We start from the raw sequence: 21436 nt of genomic DNA on the forward strand, positions 1-21436 counted from the left end.
GATTTTAGTAAACAGAGGGCGGGGGGGGGGGTTGCTTTTCTTTTGTTTTGTTTTTTTTTTTTTGGAAGTCCCTTTTTCCGAATGACCTTGCCCTGGGCCCATCCCCTAAAGCCAGGAATTTCTGTGGGGCAAAGAAGGCACTAAAGTGTTGAGAGAACTTAAGGCAAGTGTTTTCCATCTCCAGTGAGAATGGCTGAGGAGCAGGCTTACGTGGGAGAGAGAAGAATTTCACACTGACATTTTAAAAAGGCTTTCTTTTTTTAAAAAAAATAAAATTTATTTATTTATTTTTAGCTACGTTGGGTCTCCGTTGCAGTGTGCGGGCTTCTCATTGCAGTGGCTTCTCTTGTTCTGGAGCACAGGCTCTAGGCGCGTGGGCTTCGGTAGTTGTGGCGCACGGGCTCAGTAGTTGTGGCTCGCGGGCTCTAGAGCGCAGGCTCAGCAGTTGTGGCGCACGGGCTTAGTTGCTTCGCGGCCTGTGGGATCTTCCCAGACCAGGGCTCAAACCCATGTCCCCTGCATTGGCTGGTGGATTCTTAACCACTGCGCCACCAGGGAAGTCCAAAAAAGGCTTTCTTTTTTTTTTTTTTGTGCTGTACGCGGGCCTCTCACTGTTGTGGCCTCTCCCATTGCGGAGCACAGGCTCCGGACGCGCAGGCTCAGCGGCCATGGCTCACGGGCCCAGCCGCTCTGCAGCATGTGGGATCTTCCCGGACCGGGGCACGAACCTGTGTCCCCTGCATCGGCAGGCGGACTTCCAACCACTGCACCACCAGGGAGGCCCCAAAAAAGGCTTTCTTAAGGGGGCAGATTCAGAAGGCAGCCTGTGGAACTACATTCTGGAAATATCAGAGGGAATAAGACAGATGGCCTTCAGTCTGCAAGAGCTTTACGTGAGGCCTCCAGGGTTCCTTAGCAGGCAGTGCCTGCAGGCACATTAAAAGAAAGTTGTATTTCTGGGTCTTTCTTTATATTTCCTCCTATCAGACCCCAGGCGCAAACAGAACAGAACCCCTTTTCTCTCAAATATCCTTGTGCTCTTTAACTAAAGACAAGGGGGGCAAAGTTAGGACGTCATTTCATTTCAACAGCTTGAGAATCAAGAGGTTGAGATTCTAGCCCCAGTTCAGTTTCAGACCCTCAGTAACCTTGGGCAAGTCACTTAACTTTGGGGGCGGGGCCCTTGGTTTTCTCATCTATAAGATGGGTGCAAACAGTACTTCATGAAGCCTTGGGAATTGCACGTGACCATGCATATAAAGTTATCACAGTCTTGACACATAGTGAGCACTCTTTAAAAGTCAGCAGTGGGGCTTCCCTGGTGGCGCAGTGGTTGGGAGTCCGCCTGCCGATGCAGGGGACACGGGTTCGTGCCCCGATCCGGGAAGATCCCACATGCCGCAGAGCGGCTGTGCCCGTGAGCCATGGCCGCTGAGCCTGCGCGTCCGGAGCCTGTGCTCCGCAACGGGAGAGGCCACAACAGTGAGAGGCCCGCGTACCGCAAAAGAAAAAGAAAGAAAATGTCATCAGTGGCTATTACTGATAATGACCTCCCTACCTCCCTTGCTGGAAGAATAAATTATGTACTCCTCGGTGTTCGAAGTCCCTTAAAAGCAAAAGATACTATGCAAAAGCTGTGATGCTATCAATTACTATTAGTAATAATAGGCTCAGAATTACTTTTGCCACGGTATTAAATGAAAACCCCTTTGGGTGGGCGATGACTGGGAAAATGGGGACTATTATTAATGGAGCTGCAAGCCCTTGTTACTAGATCCATTGACATAATATTTCTCTCTGGGAATCCTTTGACAAATCAGCTGAATTTCCTATTCCCTTGCCCTAAGCTCTGTAAATTTGGTCCACACGTCCCCAGCGTTGTTCCTGTGGATTAATAATGAAGAGAAGAGGAAGAGCAGGGCCTGGGTTAGACCCGTGGATGCGTAGAAGCCCCTCCCAAACATTTGGGCTGCCCATGGGTTTGAGCTTGTAGTTCCGGGTGGGGATGGGAGGGTGGTCTTTTGTTTCACTACTTGTTTTAATGCTCAGAGCCAAATCTTCCTCATGCGTTTGGGTCCTCAGCTGTCAGGGAGAGGTTCTGCTTTGGGGACAGGGCTGGGGGCAGGGGGAACCTAGTCATGCCCTCCTCCTTCCACTGGAAACAGAGCTTTGAGGAAGTGCTTTGATGCCCTGCTTTGCCGAACCAGCGCCCAGATCGGGAGTCCGTTGCCGCTGCCATCCTGGAGGAGTCGGAGGGAGATTCAGAGCAGCCGGTCCCAGCCACGCAGCAGGGCAGTGAGGCAGTGCTGGGGAGGGCAGGGAGGCTGGGCCAGGGGAGGGGCAGGCTAGGAGGGCAGGGCTGACCGGCAGCCGAACATAGAGCGTGGCCAAAGAACGCTGCCGGGATCTGGGCAGGAGGAAGGCTGCCATGTGCGTTTGCCCCATAAAAGAGCACACGAGGCCCAGCACTGGGGCTTCCATGGGTGAACCAAGCAGGAATAACACTGAATCGGGACAGCCGTAGGTGAGCTTGGTGGTGTGTTCATTGAATCTGGGCTTACAGAGAGGGGAAGCGTGTACATTCTAGAGCCAGCCAGATCTGGATTTGAATCCTAGCTCTGCCACTTGGTAGAGCAAGTTATTCAAACTCTCTGCACATTATCTAAAATGGAGACAGCAGTGCCCACCTTGTTGAAAGAATAAATGAGACAGTGTGCCTAAAGCCTGCGTTCCCAGCACATAGGAAAAATAATAGCAAGAGCACTTACTCTGAGCCACACAGCAGTCCACACGTGGACATCTGGCAACTCACGGCCACACCGTGAGCTAGGTAACTTTTGTTACCTCTAGTTAACACATGAGGAGTCTGAGGCACAGAGAAGTGAAGTAACTTGCCCAAGGTAACACCGCTGGTTTAAGTGACAGAGCTAGAATCATGAGCCCAAATGTTCCGGCTCCAAGGCCCTGTGTTAACCTCTCTGCTGCAGGACCTATGGCTGTTGTCATCCTTGTGACGTTTCTGGGTACAGGATAGGGAAGTCTAGGCTGGATTTGGCCACATCCCAGGGGCTCTTCTGTTATCTCAAGGAATTTTAAGAGATTTTCCCAAAAGTGACTAAAATAAATTCCTGTGGGTATTTTGCTTTCAAAAAAAAAAAAGTTCAAGGGGGTTGGACAAAGAAGCCTTGATCGAAGAAGAGGCAGTTACCAAAAATTGGGAATCTTTGTGGCCACATGCTCTTAAGAACCAACATGTAATTTTAAGCCAGTCTGATTTTGCTTTTCTGGTGCTTTCTAAGAAGCCACACAGTGAGTTGGAGAAATTTACAGGCTGTCACCCCCTGGGATTGATTCTGACAGCTCTGCTCCTCTATTGTTGAAGTGCTAATGAAAAACGCTAATTGGCCTTGGCCAGTGGCTGGATGAGTCCCCTTCCTGGAGTGGGGAAAGCAGCATCCTTTTCTCTGTGATTTCTCCTGGTCCTATTCTTGGCTTGAAGAAGGAAGGGGGGGCAGCATGAAGAAGTGGGAGGACTCCAAGGGCGATGCCGCCCTTTGGGTGGGCAGGGTGAACAGTTTACATCTGACGCCCCATCCACTGAGCTCCGTGAAGACAAAGCCAGGTCTCTTTGTCACCCCGGAATCCTAAAGGCAGCAGAATCCCTGGGCCGAGTGAGGCACTTTGGATATTCAGCAAGTGAAGCAGGGAAGGAATGAATGAATGCGTATATGGCCCACCAGCCTCTGGAGGCCAGTTCCTCGTGCAGCTCCAAGAAAGGATGGTCTCCGCTTGCTTTAAACCACGTCTACAGGTGGGCCGCCCTCATCCTGGTTCTTGCAGCACCGTCCACAGTGAAAAGTCAGCTGTCCTAAGTGGAGCCTTGCAATTTGCCCACCACCCGCACTCGACCAGACAGGGAGCAGAGCTGTGGCCTTTGAGCTTTGCTTCCATCCTCAGGTGACTTGTTGATAAAAGACATTTTCACATATTGACATATAGGGAAGTCATTCTGGCTTATACATGAGTTAACTTGAGTTTTATGCTAACTAAAATAGCCTGTTTGTGGCCTATCAAACATACATTGTACGTCGGCTTTAATTATTAAAGAAAAGGGCACATTGACCAGAAGTAAATAACGTCTAGGTTAAAAATAAAGATTAAATGCCCCTCTTCCTGGGATGCCAATGCTGGTCCTCTTTGGATGATAAGACTCCCTTCCCACACTTTGTTGTAAAGCAGAAACTAACACACCATTGTAAAGCAATTATACTCCAATAAAGATGTTAAAAAAAAATAAAAGACTCCCTTCCCAGGTGCTAAGGCATACCGACTTGCTATGTACGTGCTGGTCTGTTCTTTTTTTTTTTTTCTAACCTTGAAGAAATGTAACCCAGACTTGTTTAATATTCTTTGTTCTGACAAGATATAAAACTGTGCTGAAAACGCTGCTTCTCCAGAGAGGCTTCTCGGAGTAACCTAGACAGTGGGCTTCTGGGCTAGTCCTCAGTTTGGCTCAAATGAAACTCTTTGCTATTCTTACTATTGATTGTTTATTGATTATTTTCATTGACACTGTCCACCATGTTTCCCCACAGGTGTCCTCTCCCTCCCTGCGTACTTCAGTCCCTACAACGGCGGGTCCCTGGGCCACGACGAGCGCGCCGATGCCTACGCGCAGCTGGAGCTCCGGACCCTGGAGCAGTCCCTCCTGGCCACCTGTGTGGGGAGCATCTCGGAGCTGAGTAAGTGGGGCACCCACGGTCTGCTGGCTCCAAGGGAGAGGCGGGGAAGAGCCCACCTCCTGGGTCCTGGCTTCCTCCTTCTCCTTCACGCTTCTTGCCTTCTCTGAAAGCCAGAGGTTGTAAACTGGTGGCCCACAGACATGTGCGCTTTAGTTGGCACGTGCATTTAATCACATCCAAATTTGGATCTCTCGTTTCTCTAGAGAAATCAGACGATCTGGCACTGCTGGGCCCCATTCCTGCATGGCAGCGATCAGGGGGAGCTGAGTGGCAGCTAAGGCGACAGAAGGCATTCCCTACATTGCCACGTGCCTCGGTCTCTCGTAGCTGGCCTGTCTCATTTATTTATTTTACCTGCCTGGCCCCAAGGGCTCTGAATTTACAACCAGTATTTGAAAGAAAGCACCTCCCGAAACCTGGTCACAGAAAAAGAAAGAAAAAAGCTGAGCTTCTCTGGCTGGAGGAGGAGCTGACCAGTGGTCTCAGCCCTGCGGTGCCCTGGGCATCCCCCAGGACCTCAGGGCTCTCTGGGACACAGCGGGAAACCCCTGGGTCTAGGTCATTACAGTCGGCAGCTCTTTCAGAAGATCGTGTTAGGAGGCACGAGATCCCCATGTCTCCCGATCTCTCCCTCTCATTATCCCAACTATTTGAGAAATCAAACTGCATGCTCCTCCCGGGGTCATGAGACCACCCAGCGGAGGGCGGGGACACATGCCAAGGGTCCTATAGCACACAGTGTGGAAACAGATGGAGTTTCACTCTGCTCCAGCCTTTTCCACTTGTGATTTCTTTGAGGTTTCTGGCCCCTGAATAGTGAATGGCAGGCTGTTCTGTTTCTTTAGGACACAGCTTCCTCCCTTCCCCCCCCCCAACCCCTTTCCTTCCCTTCCCAGGACAGGAAGTGAAGGTGCCTGATTCAAGGTCACAGAGCAGATTGGTAATAAGGCTGGGACAGAAAGCAGGACTTTGAGCTCTCTGTCTCCTCGGGGCATTCCAGCATGGCCACCTGGGTCCCCTGCCTCTTGAGGACCCTGCAGGAAGTGGGCTTGGGTGTATGGCTTGATCCCCACCCCTGAGGAATGTCTCCTGGACGGTGGGCTGTCTTTGGGGCTATGCGCAGTCTGTTTGGTGAACTCTCTTGGCCTGAGAACAGTGAGGGACACACTTAGGCCTCAGTCCACTGGAGAAGACCTTGATTTTGTTTTGCATTTTGAACATTAGGTGAGCACTTACTATGTGCAAGACACTGTATGAAGTGCCTTCATCACATGATCTCATTTACTGTGCAGAACGACTCAGCAAGGTAGTCCTGATGAGGGAACAAAGCTTAGAGAAGAAAAGTCATTTTCCCCCAGTCAGGTTGCAAATAAGAATCAGAAAGGGGGCTTGACTCCTGCTGTGTCTGACTTTAGCAAAGCTCTAAATTACTTAGGGCTATGGGCTTCATAGACGTGCCTAGCAGCCCAGCCACCAGCATCTCAGGGCAGCTGAGGTCAAGATCGGAATCTGGGGACTTCACTGCTGACACAGTGGTTAAGAATCCGCCTACCAGGGGCTTCCCTGGTGGTGCAGTGGTTGAGAATCTGCCTGCCAATGCAGGGGACACGGGTTCGAGCCCTGGTCTGGGAAGATCCCACATGCTGCGGAGCAGCTGGGCACATGAGCCACAACTACTGAGCCTGCGCGTCTGGAGCTTGTGCTCTGCAACAAGAGAGGCCGTAACAGAGGCCTGCGCACCGCGATGAAGAGTGGCCCCCGCTCGCCGCAACTAGAGAAAGCCCTCGCAGAGAAATGAAGACCCAACACAGCCAAAAATAAAAAAATAAATAAGTAAAATTTAAAAAAAAAAAGAATCCGCTTACCAATACAGGGTACACGGGTTCGAGCCCTGGTCCAGGAAGATCCCACATGCCGCAGAGCAACTAAGCCCATGTGCCACAACTACTGAGCATGTGCTCTAGAGCCCGCGAGCCACAACTATTGAGCCCGTGCACCACAACTACTGAAGCCCGTGCGCCTAGAGCCTGTGCTCCGCAACAAGAGAAGCCACCACAATGAGAAGCCCGCGCACTGCAACGAAGAGTAGCCCTCGCTCGCTGCAGCTAGAGAAAGCCTGTGTGCAGCAACGAAGACCCATTGTAGCCATACATACATACATACATAAGATCAGAATCTGATCTTGACTTTTATCATAGAGCCTTTTGTTGTAGCGGTCTCTGTGCCCATTACAATCCACAGTCAGGCACAAGGCGAGCATTCAGAAACTTCCCTCAGGGGAAGGGCTTGTCCTTACCATTCAGCCCAGGGACCAAGTCCAATCAGTTCTACCTTCTAAAACTATCCCAAGTTTAAGTTTGCCCCTGTCACCACTTCCAGGGCTACCAACTTGGGCCAAACCAGGGATATTTAAAACCCAAATTGTATTATGTCACTCATCTGTTCAATATCCTCTCAGTTACCCCCACGGCTTCCCAGCACACTCAGTGAAGTCCAGGGTTGGACATATGATCTGCCTTCCTCGTCTTCTGTTCTTCTCTTGTTGACTGTGCTCCAGCCATCCTGGCCTCCTGGCCTCCTGGCTTCCTGGCTAAGATCCTCCCACCCCAGGGCCTTTGAACTAGCTGTTCCTCTGCCTATGACCTTTTCCTCCAGTTATCCAAATATGGCACGTTCTTAATCTCTGCCCAATAACACTTACTAGACAGGCCTTCCCTGAGCACCCCGCAGAGGTTAAGGGTCCCACCCTCGTTCTCTGTCTCCCATCTTATGGCTTTGGTTTATTCAAGGCACTAATGGACACTTGGCATTGATTATATATTTACTTGTGAATAGTTGGTCATCTTTCTCATGTGATTAGAACTTCCGCTTCATGAGAATGGAGACTTTCTCTGTTGTATCCCCTGGTGTACGTATCGCTAGTGATGAGAACAGAACCTGAGCTGTGTATTGGTGTGTGTGTGTGTGTGTGTGTGAGAGAGAGAGAATAAGTTCTCTATCGTCCAGTTTTTGCCTCCTAAAACCCACCTAGGATTGGTCCCCATCCTGGCTCAGCCACTCCTCAGACCAAAGGGAAGAAGGATCCCCAGGGCATCTTTCACCGACAACCAAGCAGGCTGTGTCATGCGCCGAGATGCCCGAGCTCCCTCGCTCTGAAACCAGGGTTTCTGCTAATCGTTGTGAAGGAGGGAGGAGGTGAAGTGGAAGCAGATACTGCAGTTTTTCTCTTCAAGACTAAAGAGCTTAATGAAGCTAGTGATACTTGGCGCTGAGCACCTCGTACCTTAGAGTTTAGCCCGGCTTTAACATCCGCTCTCTCCCTGCACCTGGCCAGGACCGGCCTGCCAGGTAGGTCAGGAAGTCTCATTCTTGTATCAGGTCCATCTGCATAGGGAGCTCGGGCACTTGTATTTTCCTGTGTCCCTCTCTACCTGTGAGAAGGTAAATGGAAGGGAATAAGAAATAAACAAAACACTTCTTTTCAAAGGGAGCCAGATGGTATGGGCCTCATTTTGGAGACAGTGCTGAATCCCAGGTCCTCCCACTCTCTTTTTATTCGATGGCTCCTGATGCAGGTTGGACAGACCAGAGGGAAGCCGTAGCACCTCTGCTCAGGGCTCTCATGATTAACAAGCAGGGAGGGCTTGTTTCTCCATACTTGTGGGTGTTTCTGGACTTCAGACTGAGGTCTCATCAAGCTTAGGGTCAATTGATTCTCAGGTACAAGGATGTCTCAGAAGCAGCTCTGAGGAGTGCCCAGCTGTACCAAACCAAGAGCACAGCCCCGTTGGGCCACAGCTTCTGAAACTCACTGTGGTAGCAGGTCAGGGATGGTATCCCCCCAGCTTTGTTGCAAACTGAAACTTATAAAATACAATAAAAAGGAACGTTTAGAAATATGAAATAAAGCACAGGTAAGATGCAAGCCATTTTATTTTATTAATTCGATTAAGTAGGCATAAAATCACTCTGTCGGATTGCTCTGGAAGTTTTTTTAAGCTCACTCTCAGTTTCTGAAATGAACTTCCGAACCAGTAACCAGTTTGCACACCTGTCCCAGTTCACAGACCTGTCGCAGTTTGCAGACCACACTTCAAGCAGCAGTGTCGCAATGGTCGAGAACATGCGTTTGGGACACAGGGACCCCAGTTCAAGTCCTGCTTGCGCCACTGGACAAATCACTTAACTTGTGTAGCCTGTGTCCTCATCTGTAAAATGGAAATGCCTCCCTTATGGGGTGGCTGTAAAGAGATTTTTTTTAGAGATTTTGTCTTATCTTTTCATGTCTATCTTGAAGCCTAGAAAATAGAAGGAGGCAGGGAGGAAAATCCCTCTGGGAGAACATCCAAAACAAGTGGCTGTCTTTGCCCGTAACCTGGACTTGCAGCGCAGCTTAAGTTTTTTAGACACCCGATCAGAGTTGTCTGCAGGCATCTGTCTCTTTGGTCTTTGAGAGACACCAAAGCCCGAAGCTGGGCCTGGAGCAAAGTGTCCGGGGACTCCATCTCCAGCCACCATTCTGCTGCCTTCATGGCTTCCCGAACCTTCGGAAGGCCTCTCTGTTCCTGGCTTCCCTTTTCGGGAGCTGTTAGGAGGTATTCCTATTCCTTCCTCGATTTTTTTGCCTGCATCCTGGCTGGAAATGTGCTGCCAAGGGTTCTACACCAGGAACAACGAAACCATCTTAAACGTAATTAATGGTAATGACTTCTACCTTGTCGAGTCTTTGAAATGATATTTCAACAAGATTTCTTCGATGCTATCGGGGACTCTTTGAATTCTCCTCCTTGTGGTCCTGTGGTCATGCCAACAGTTATGACATTTAGACCTGGAGAAACGGGAGCCAGATTTCAACTTATTGCAGCCAACTTAGCTCTACAACTAGCTGCTGGGAGACAGCTTGGCCTGGGCTTGTTGATGCCAGTTTCTACTACCCAGGAGCCCGAGGGCAGGGCTGGACTCCTCCTGTCCTGGGAAATGCGGGGCAGTGCTTGACTGCAGGCAGAGGTCCCGGAAGGAAGAGTACCACGAGGTGGCCTGTAGGATAGAGGATTAATAACAAAAGACAGTAACAACAATGGTGATATATTTACCTTTACCAGGCACTTACTCTGTGCCAAGCATGATGTTAAGTGCTTTATGTTTGTTATTTATTTGAATCCTCAGGATTTTTAGGTTAGAAACGATTATTTCCATTTTACAGATAAGGAAACCAAGGCTTTGTTAAGTAACTTACTACGTAAAGCACACAGGATAGAAATAGCAGAGCCCTGATTGGAAGCCAGGCAAGTCTTAATCCAGAATCTATGTGCTCATCCACTTACCTGGTGATTCTCAAACCTGGCTGGAGGTTAGATTCACTGAGGGAACTGTTACAAAATACAGACGCCTGGGTCCTGCCCCAGACCAATTAAATTAGAGTTTGGGGGATGGGAACCAGGCATCAGGAACTCAGTGCCCTCAGCCCTCCTGGCCCCGGGGTCTGGCAGCAGGCACCCAGGCAGCTGAGCTACAACTGCGGGATGAGCAGAGTCCGCTTTGTAGAGAGGAGTGAGGACCTGGGGGTGGCATGGAGGGCTCTTTCCCAGTGGAGATCTCCAATTCCAGGGCTGTCATTGTCCCTGCTTGGAAACAAGCGTTGCCGCTGTGGCTGTCATGGGAGAACCTGGCAGCTAACGAGCTCAAGTCAGGCCCCACCAGAAGTTGTATCTTAAATGAAATGAATGTGTAAGGCTACTTTTTCATCCTCCAAGTGTTTGCCGAGCACCCGTTGTGCCGTACAAGCTGTGCAGGGCTCCGGGGACACATGGTATAGAGTCCCAGACCCAGAGGCTCTGTAGGGGAGGTTCACGGAATAAGTGAAAGAACTGGTCCTGTCGAACGTTGAACAACACTTCACCTGCCATATGTTTCTCCCTCCTTGAGCTCAGCCTCATTCAGAGGCTTTCTCTCCAAGGGGTTATCTGTAAGGGGCAAGCTGACCCACAGGGGACGCCCCCCTGAGTTCTCAGGCCTGAGAAGAATGGAAGGCGCCACTTTTCCTAGCAAGAGGGGCCCGCAGGTGCCTGGGGCCATTTCACCCATCCTTTCTCAGCATTGTGGCCTCACACAATGATGGGACGTTTCCTGTCCTGGGCTGGTGGGGAATTGAAATGACTCAACTGGGGAAGAAACACAGCACAGGATATGGGGACCTGAGGACCCTGCAGACTTCATCAGCGCAGGCCACGGCCTGGGTCCCAGTTCAGTTCATGGACTTTGGAGTCACACAGGCCTGGGTTCAGATCTAGACTCTACCGTTTACTGGGCACCGCGGCACCGCTGTGACCAGGGAAATGCATGGTGTCAGTAAATGTTTGCTTACTGGATAAGCCTCAGTTTCTTCGTCTGCAAAATGGGGATCCTACTCGGGCCCCAGCCTTGTAAGGATCAGATTAAATTCTATTTCTAGAAAATTGAACACTCAGCACATAATAAGCATAATGGATGGTGGTGGGGGTTTTCCTTGAGGCCGTGGAGAGGGAGGTCCCTTTTCTGCAGAAGTACCTGGACTTTGCACCAGACAGCACGGGGGAGAATCACCACGCAGCCTAGCACAGGAATTGGAGGTTGGGAAAAGAAGCCCAGGGAGATTCCTGTGGTGAGAGCTGGGGGAAGGGCCATCGGGTGATGGAGGGAGTGGGGCTGTTGGAAAAGAAACCATATTAGCGTAAGTTCTGGTGGGGCCGGGCCCCTACGAAGCGTTTCGTTCAACTGTTAAGGCAGGACTGGAATTGAAAGGGAATCTAAATTGCTATCATGTGTCTGGGTGACAGTTTCCACCTCCACCTGCCGCTTCTGGGTAAATAGTAATTAGGCATGCCGGCTTAGCTGCTCCTCTAGCTAGCAGGATCCTTGGGAGAATGTGGGCTGTGAACTCAGACTTTTCCTTTTTCTCTCCCTCTCGCCTGCCCTCGTCACCAGGCGACCTGGTCTCCCGCGCCATGCACCACATGCAGGGGCGCCGCCCGCTGGGTCCTGGCTCCAGCCCCGCCCGCCAGGCCCGTCAGCCACCCCAGCCCATCACCTGGTCCCCTGACGCCCTCCACACGCTCTACTACTTCCTGCGGTGTCCACAGATGGAGTCCATGGAGAACCCCAACCTGGACCCCCCGAGGATGGCCCTGAACAACGAACGGTAGGGATCTGCCTTGGGCTGCACACCTGGTGGACCGTGCGACCCAATGTGTGTTGACTGACCGAGTGACCGATGAGGTGGAAAAAGAGCCCTGGCCTCGGCCTGTGTGCCTGTGAGGAGGCGGCCTGACACGGGCGACGGCTGCGAATTCAGACGGATGAAGGCCTGTCCCTGGGGTGCAGCAGGATTTGTTCACCCCGGGCTGTTGTAGGGTGGGGTCGTTGAGTCTCAGAAGGTGGGCCTTGGCCTCTGTCTCACAGCTCTAGCATTTGCTACCTGGGCTCTTGGAAATTCAGTTGCCTCTTTTATAAAATGAGGTATTCGCACCTACCTAGAAAGGTGGCAGTAAGAATCGAGCGAGCTAGTGCTCTCAGAAAAAGCACTTAGGACAATGTCTGGGTGGTAACTGGCCCTCCATCAGTGGTGGCTGTCACCTCTTTTGATGATGATGATATCACCGTTATCATCATTCTTAGGCACATTTTGCCCTGTTCTCTCGTTTTATAGATGGGAACGTCATGGCTCTGGCAGGTTATTTGATCTCCAGCAGGTTAGTGGATAAATAGCCCCAGGGTCCAGGCCTGCTGGCCCCCAGTCTAGTGCCGTCCACGGGGTCCCAGCCCTTTCCCAACTGGGGAAAGGGCCTGCTAAGGACAGGTATACAGGTTGTACACTGCACGAGGGGATGCAGTGAGGGGCATGAGTGGGGGACACACATGGAGCCATGTCAGCCTGAGGACAGGGTGCCCATTCTAATTGGTCTACTCAGAGGGCCACCTTTTCTTCAATTTTCTGCCCAGAGGAGATGCTTTTTTATAATTTGTCTAATATATGCTAACAGGAGCTTCACCTGGAGGCCACCACATGTCCGCCCAAGGCAGGGTCTGTCCACGAGCTCGACTCATGGACAGGGGTCAAGGGTTGTGTAATTGAAGGTCCAGGGAGTGGGAGAGACTCGCCTTCAGTTTAGGCAGCCCTGGGTGCATACATTCCACCTCACAGCAGGGCCCAGGAGAGGGGGAGAGCAGCCCAGGGTCTCTGTGCCCCGTCACAGAGGAGGGAGATCTGAGACCTTGATCCAGAGAGTGCCACTGCTTTCCCAGCCCCCCCGCTGCCCATTGTCTTCGGGAGGCATTGGGTCTCAGTGGTGTGGTCCTCACAGCCAGGCCCACCTCTCCAGGTCCTCCACAGTCACAAAAGATCAAGATGCGAGGGTAGATCCCCACACCAGCTCATTTAAAAACAGCCGTAGTGAAAACACTGGCAATCCTGTGGACATACGGCAAATGCTGGGAGCAGAGGATGCAGAGGCTCAGGAGTCAGGTGGCCTGGGCACGCACAGCTACTCTGACATTCATGAACCTTGAGACCTTTGTGCAAGGTTCCAAATCTCCCTGAGCCTCAGCTTCCTCAACTATAAACAGGGGGCAGTAATGAAGCAGTTTTAAGTATTCGATGATGATCAGCGATGTTTATAGGGCCTTTGCCACGTGCCAGGCACCGTGCTGAGCACTTTACATGTGGGCACACACTTCCAGGAAATAGGGGCTCTTCACAGCCCCATTTTACAGATGGGTAAGTGGACGCACAGAGAGATTCAGTAACTTGCCAAGGCCACATAGACTCTGCTCATAACCTCTGTACCATACCGTCTGTCATTACGAGAGACATGAAGCAATAGTGGCCCAGTCCACACACACAGTAGGTTCCCCGTAAATGCTACCACTGCTGTTATTATCACCGGTGTCATTATTTGACCATCATTGTCTCATTTCTTGGGGAGCTGGACAGTGAATGCAGGTGGGGCCTGACACGGAGCAAGAAGGCAGCAGGAGGAGGCCCCGGGTTTCCTGAAGGAAGCATCCAGCAGGGAGATGGGGCCAGAGCACAGGCTCTACGCCCCAGCTGTTTCTGCTTTGTGGAGAAATTGTTGTGGTTGCCAGAGCTGGCTGGGAGGGAGAGAGGGCCAAGAAAACATCTGGAGGGGGTGGGGATGGGGAGGGGAGGTTTGCTCGTTAGTGGTGAGGTCCCCAAGGGTGCTAGACTGAGCCTGAGTCTGGGTCACCCAAGCAAAGGTGGCTGGGAAAGGAGGACAAGGAACCTTCCTGGGACCTGCTGCCCCAGGCTGGGCTGCTTGGCCCTCCGGCTGCGACCGTGGCTACTGGCTGTGGTGCTGGCCAGGGAGCTGCTCTTCTGTGGACGCTGTGCCCAGAACCCCTTGGATGTCTTTGTGGCCACCCTCTGGCTTTCCTCCTGGGGGGAATTCCCAGCCCCTGACGCTCTAAAACATGACATCAGGGTTTCTGTGCTACACGAGCTGCTTGTCTGTGTGTGATTGCGATGGCTGAGCTTGAGTGACAACATACACATGAGGACGTGTTTAGGTGTCTCCTTCTTTACAAACCACACAGTCTGTGGCACGAAGAAGTCGGTTGCAAAAGCATTTTTCCGTGAATCGTTTCAAGTGAGTGTCAGACATGTGGAAAATTGGAACCACCATCAGGAAAAAAGAATCCCAAAAATTCAGATTTGGGCACTAAAAGGACACCTTAAAAATACCCAGGGGGACAGACAGCCCGGCAGCTCTCTGGTGACCCGGTTCCTGGCTGCAGGGTGGGTCCTGCCGTGCTTGGATGCACTCTGACAGGGCAGGCCCTGCAGGACTTCGAGAGCCTGGCTGGCCTTTCCTTTGCAAGCTGGGACGCATGTCCCCACGAGGCACTGCCACTCCAATACCCTCAGCAGAGCCCTTCTCTCCTGTGCACCAAGGAGCCGGCGTTTGCTAGGGCTCCAGGGTGACAAAGCTTTGCTTTTGTGAGTCTGGGGATGTCTGTTTGTCTCTTTCTCTCCCCTCCCCCACTTCATTCCCTTGAAGTTCCTCCCTCTGTCCCATGTCTGGGACATGGGGGTCAGGTCCCCCAAGCAGAATTGGACAGAACCTCTGATTTCAGGTATGATGGTGGGTTTGTAGCCTGGAGGCTTTCCGCTTGGGGATTCGATGGTTCGGGGATGTCTGGGCCCGTGGGGATTAAGGGACCTCTTCCACCGCCTCGCCTACCTGGGCTCCGGAGCTCAGTTTGGCGGCTTGGGTTTGGCCCGTGGCACCACTGACGGTGCCTCTCCAGTCTGTGCTTATAGATTTCCGCTTTGAAGAAAGTACCCTTCTTCCCTCCCACGTGGGTTGTGTGTGACCACAAGTGTGCTGACAGAGGGCAGGCGGGACATGCCTTCAACCCTCTGTGTGAAGCTCATCCTGCTACGCCGTGAGCTGCGTCTGCGCTGGTCAGTGGGGCCTCAGTATCTCTCCGTGAGGACTGTTCTCCCCAGGGCCTCCTGCTCTGGGTTTGGAGGGAGAAGGGAGTTGTAGAAGCAGCGGGGAGCTTTGCGAGGCACGAGAAGGCAGTCGAACGTGCTTCTGCAGCGAGCCGGGCAGCAGCACAGCTTCGAGCAGGGACCTGGGCTCCGATCCAGCCTCCCGCACAGGCCCCTCCACGCCTCAGGCTCCTCATATGCTAAACAGGGCTGAGTGACCCATCAGGGAGGGCGAGTGAGATGCCACATGTGAAAAGACCCAGCTTTTCCTTTTAAAGGGCAGCTCTCCCGACTTGTTTCTTTTGTGCTCCACAGCGAATCAGCAAGGTGCGTGTTAGCATTACCTGCCTTTTACAGACGAGGGCGCGGGGCCGGGGGGGTACCTAGCTGCTGAGTATCTGGGCAAGGATTCGAATCAGGTCTCTCTGGCCTGAAAGCCCTCGCCCTTCACCATGCCAGGCTACAGCTTCCCCACCCAGCTGCTGAGGCCAGTCCTAAAGCGCTGAGATAATCTGGGTGGGTGATGGCCTTGGGGCCACTTTCTCTGGGGCCATTCCAGCCCCACCTGCCTCTCCTCTGTCCTGGGAGAGCCCCGCAGCTGGAGCCTCCCTGCACCCTCCCAGGATCCCTTTCTTGCTGGCAGCTTTGCATCACAGGCACCAGCAGGATCTCAAACACAGGATTAGTCACAGCTGCCCCCCTGCAGGGCATGTCATCACCCAGGACTGAGCTCAGAAAGTGAAAGAACTTGCTGTCAGAGATCCAGGGTTACCCAGGGAGATGGGGGGAGCCTCTTCCCCCATGGTCTGGAGGAGAATGGACAGCCACATCTGGCTAAATGTGGTCCTTGCTCGTCATGCCTGGAGGCAGAGGGATGGGTAGCTGAAATAGCATCTGGGCAGAGGACATTGTCCTCCTGGGAATGAGGGGTTTGGGGAAGTGGGGAGGAAGGCCGTGTAGACATGCCGGAGCAGAGGGAGGTCTGCCGGCTTGCCAGCAAATTGCTGGAGGAGAACATCATCCCGCAGAGCACACGGAGGGAGACAGATGCAGCTAGAGATGCAGAGGGGGCTGAGATAGAGGGTGATCTGATTTTCTGCCTCAGAACCTCGGGAGCTGGGGTGCTCAGACTCACCGAACGGTGCTGCCAGCAGCAGCAGAGAAGCCAGATCCTTGAGGAATATCTGGGAATACTGGAAACGATGGTGGGCTCCTTTTCCACAAACCAGCCCAGCTGCTTAACTTCAAGCCCGGGCCCCCTTGCTTCCCTCTCCCCAGCCCTGCACAGCGCCCCGTCATGGAGGGAAGCTCGGTCCGAGGGCTGGGGGCCTGCTGGTGTTCAGAACACTAAGCCAGGAAGAGCGTCTGACTTGGGATGGAACCTGGAAACATCTGGTGTTCTGTTTCTCAGCCAGCAGAGCACGATCTGAGGGGAAAACTGCGATTCAAGGACGCGCATTTGAGATCAGACTTATCACTCTCTTATTTTAGATCCTTCAAGCTGTCACTTAGTCTCTCCAGAGCCCAGGTTCTGTGGACAACTAACATTTAGTCTTCACAACCACCCGTAAGGCGAGCGCTGATGAGTTAACGCAGGTAGCACTTTTAGAATGGTACCTGGACACAGTAAGTGTTCAGTATTAGCTACTGCGATGATTAGTATCAGGCAGAAGGAATAGCATATGCCGAGACCACGTGGCAAGAGAGAGTGTGGGACCTGGGGGAGAGAGAAAGGAGCAGTGTGAGAATAAGGAAACACGGTCCAGAACGATGCCCGGGGGAGCTGGGGCCTCCAGGGCCAAGACAGGGGGAGGGCTGAGCTTGCAGCCTAGGACAGGGGTCCCCAACCCCCAGGCTGCGGACTGGTACCGCTCCGCGGCCTGTTAGGAACCTGGCCGCACAGCAGGAGGTGAGTGGCGGGCAAGTGAGCAAAGCTTCATCTGCCGTTCCCTGTCGCTTCCCATCGCTCGCATTACCGCCTGAACCATCCCCCGCCCCGCGCCCCCCACCTCCATCTGTGGAAAAATTGTCTTCCACGAAACCGGTCCCTGATGCCAAACAGGTTGGGGACCGCTGGCCTGCTCAGTGTTTCTCTGACTGGCTGATTTTCACTTGCCCTTTCCCCATACATCCCCTCTCAGCACCTGGACCACTCTGAGAATGAAGGCGCTAGGAAGCCCTTCCCGTGCTGCTGCGAGGAGAGGCACTTCTACCAGGATCCACCCTGGAGCAGTCTGGTACGTGGTCCTGCACCCTGGGCAGGTTCAGGAGAGACGAGTGGCCCAGAGTGCTGCTTTGATACCTATCAGTCCCCAGTTCCCATGGAGCTGTTTTTGCTCTGAGATCAAAGCCCTTTTCCAGGTGAGGTCCCGGAAGAAGGTGCTGGGTGTCTAGCCCATCTCTTGGCTGCCCTGATCCATGTCATGCTGGCCGAGAGGGTTCCTGCAAGGACGTGGACAGAACTCAGAAAAACTGGAGCTGGCAAAGGTCCCAGCCCGTAGGGGTCCTACCCACTCCACCTGAAGTCCATACCACGACCTCAGGTACTGCCCAAGGGTCAGAGGGTTCCAGCAGCCTCTTGGGTCATCCCGGAGGTGCCCTCTCTGCTACCTTCTAGCAGTGGGACACATCAGCCCATCTTTCTAGCCTCAGTTTCCTCAGCGGTAAAACAGTGAAGATAATAAGATGCTACTCGGGTTAAATGAGATAATGCGGTAAAACACTCAGTGCCTGGCACCTAAAAGTACTCATAAATGGTGACTGTCATGCCCCAGCCCCGCCCCCTGCTCCCTCCATTACTAAAATGGTCATAAACATGCTTAGGTGACGGTTGGCGCCGAGAATAGTCTTTCTTCATTGACGTAGGCTGATGTTTCTTTTTTTTTTTTCACATCTTTATTGGAGTATAATTGCTTTACAATGGTGTGTTAGTTTCTGCTTTATAACAAAGTGAGTCAGTTATACATATACATATGTTCCCATATCTCTTCCCTCTTGTGTCTCCCTCCCTCCCACCTTCCCTATCCCACCCCTCTAGGTGGTCATAAAGCACCGAGCTGATCTCCCTGTGCTATGCGGCTGCTTCCCACTAGCTATCTATTTTATGTTTGGTAGTGTGTATATGTCCATGCCACTCTCTTGCTTTGTCACAGCTTACCCTTCCCCCTCCCCATATCCTCAAGTTCATTCTCTAGTAGGTCTGTGTCTTTATTCCTGTCTTACCCCTAGGTTCTTCATGACATTTTTTTTTCTTAAATTCCATATATATGTGTTAGCATACGGTATTTATCTTTCTCTTTCTGACTTACTTCACTCTGTTTGACAGACTCTAGGTCCATCCACCTCATTACAAATAGCTCAATTTCGTTTCTTTTTATGGCTGAGTAATATTCCATTGTATATATGTGCCACATCTTCTTTATCCATTCATCCGACGATGGACACTTAGGTTGTTTCCATCTCCTGGCTATTGTAAATAGAGCTGCAATGAACATTTTGGTACATGACTCTTTTTGAATTATGATTTTCTCAGGGTATATGCCCAGTAGTGGGATTGCTGGGTCATATGGTAATTCTATTTGTAGTTTTTTAAGGAACCTCCATACTGTTCTCCAGATAGTGGCTGTACCAATTCACATTCCCACCAGCAGTGCAAGAGTGTTCCCTTTTCTCCACACCCTCTCCAGCATTTTTTTTTTTTTTTTGCGGTACGCGGGCCTCTCACTGTTGTGGCCTCTCCCGTCGCGGAGCACAGGCTCCGGACGCGCAGGCTCAGCAGCCATGGCTCACAGGCCCAGCCGCTCTGTGGCATGTGGGATCTTCCCGGACCAGGGCACGAACCCGCGTCGCCTGCATCGGCAGGCGGACTCTCAACCACTGCGCCACCAGGGAAGCCCTCCAGCATTTATTGTTTCTAGATTTTTTGATGATGGCCATTCTGACTGGGTTCTCAGGCAGCATCTGGGTTAGTAATACGACTACAGCTAATACAATTACCACTACTACTATTGATATTACCAGTGTAACCAGTGCCACTACCAATAATAATAGTTAATAATGCAACTCCTAATATTATTCCTACTTACAAACACTCCTGCTAATTATAGCTAGCACTATAGAGCACATATTAAGTGACAGATACCATCTTAAGTGCTTCACTAATTACCTCACGTTTCTCACTGTACTTCTGTTGATCAGCAGGGAAGGGATATAAGGAATTATGGAGGCCTTATGTGATTGAACCTCCTGCCTAATAAGAGAGGCAAAAACAAGACAGGGAGAAAATGAGCACAAACCACCAGACAATGTAAGAAGCAGCTTGATTGTATGATATGCATTACGTCAGCCCTCAGGCCCTGACACCGGCCGGGATCCAATCCCAGCTCTGCCATGTACAAGCTGGTGGCCTCGTTCGTTTAGCCTCTATGCCTCAGTTTCTTCTTAACACAGGACTAACAGTGCCAACCTCGTAGGGGTGTCATGGGGATTGAGTTAATATATGCAAAGCACAGTGCCTGGCACACAGTGTGTGTCAGTCCTCATCTTCTTCATCCTCATCGCCCAGAGGATCTTGGAGAAGACTGGAGTCTTTGGGGAGGTGGTGTCAGAACAGACGGGGGTTTTAACTGGGCCTTAAAGAACAGCCACAGGATACTGGGACAGGTGGGGTGACATTGGCAGCAGAAGTCGCAGAGGGATTTTGTTGCTTCAAAGGGCATATTTCATGACATGTTACATGAAATCTACATTTCATGTACATTTTTAAAACACAGAATAGGTTGTGTTGTTTTTTTTTAAATCATCAGTGGTTGTTGTTTATCTAGGCAAATGCTCCTAGGTGGCGCTTGAGTGGTTTTCCCGTGGAGACCTGCATCCTTAGAGGCGCCCATGCGTGAGGGTCAAACCAGCGCCGCCTCCTCCACCTGTGTGATCCGAACAGGTCTCCTTACCTTCCAAGCCACAGTTTCCTCCTGTGTAGAGGGAAGATCTAAGCAGCGCCTACTTCCTGGGGGCCCCCCAAGTTCTGGGGCAGGGCCCCCAACACACATGAAGTACACAGCAAAGAGAGGCCTCTCTTTGTTCCAGTCCAGATGCAGGAGGGGGATGTTTCCCCTCAGATGAGCACTTCACATAAGTGGGAGGCGCCCGCAGATAGGCTGCGCGTTCAGTCTGAAGAAGTGGGCTCGTTAATCTTCTGCTCGGCTTGCGAAAGTGTTTTCTTATCAAATAATAGAGATGATGGCACTGGTGGCTTTATGCTCCTGACTTGTGGTTCCCTTAAATACCATTTCAAGAAGATTTGCAATGTTAAGCTCTTTTCTCTCTTTCCACTCCCCCCTTTTGTGCATTGAATTTCCATCTGCTTACCCAAAATGGAAGCAAAAGAAGTAAAAATAGCTATCGGGTGAATTAAGTACTTGTTTGCATGTGTTTCCCAGGCTGGTGCATCCAGTGACCTCTGAAGTGACCCGTCTGTGGTCTGCAGTTCACACAGAGAGCTGTCCCTCCCACCCGCAGTCATTCTCCATCCTCTTGTCTGCTTTTTATTTTCTTCCGAACACCATCCTCTGTCTGAAGTTACCTTGTCTGTGAATTTGTTTACTTCCTTTTCTGCCCCCTCCTCACCCCTCTAGAAGGTAGGCACTGTGGGTCTGGTGTTACCACTGTGACTCCAGCACATAGAACATTCCCTGGCACAGAGTAGGCAGTTAAATATTTCGTTTGGTTAGTGAAATAGGCTATAGAGCCTAAAGGTTGGACTTTTGGAGTCAGAAAGACCATCTGTGGGGTCTCTGCTCTCTCATTTACTAGCTGTGTAACTATGGGCAAGTTAATTTCTCAGGCCTCAGTTTCCCCAGCTTATAAGGGAAAATGGCTTGATCTGCTTACATAGGTTTTTGTAGGGATCAAATGAGATAATCCATTGAAAGGACTTAGCACAGAGTAAGCTCTTCGTATGTGATGGCTGCGATTATCAGTATAATTACTGTTTTCATAAACCTGTGGAGGGACTCAAATAACTAAATCATGTTTAATGCATAAATAACCCAAAACAATGGTGAATTTAAAAATCACATCTACTCAAAGTGCATGTTTTCTTTCCCTCTCATATATACCTCCTTCAGTCGCTGCCCTTAATTCCCTCGTAACCCACCCCTGACTGTAGCCAGAGAACCAGGCAAATGACAGAGAAGATGAGGTAGAC

General features: G+C 51.4%; 1 protein-coding gene across 2 annotated transcripts in view; it reads left to right on the plus strand.

The window, feature by feature from the left end:
- ABTB2 (ankyrin repeat and BTB domain containing 2) overlaps positions 1-21436 on the plus strand; it is a 181988-nt gene that overhangs the window by 128299 nt on the left and 32253 nt on the right. For both annotated transcript variants that reach the window (XM_030864748.3, XM_030864749.3), the window contains exons 2-3: positions 4596-4742; positions 11706-11919. In XM_030864748.3, coding sequence (XP_030720608.1) covers positions 4596-4742; positions 11706-11919 — 361 coding nt within the window. The remainder of the gene's footprint in view (positions 1-4595; positions 4743-11705; positions 11920-21436) is intronic.

The sequence above is a fragment of the Globicephala melas genome, chromosome 8, assembly GCF_963455315.2.
Source record: "Globicephala melas chromosome 8, mGloMel1.2, whole genome shotgun sequence".
Classification (NCBI taxonomy): Eukaryota; Metazoa; Chordata; class Mammalia; order Artiodactyla; family Delphinidae; genus Globicephala; species Globicephala melas.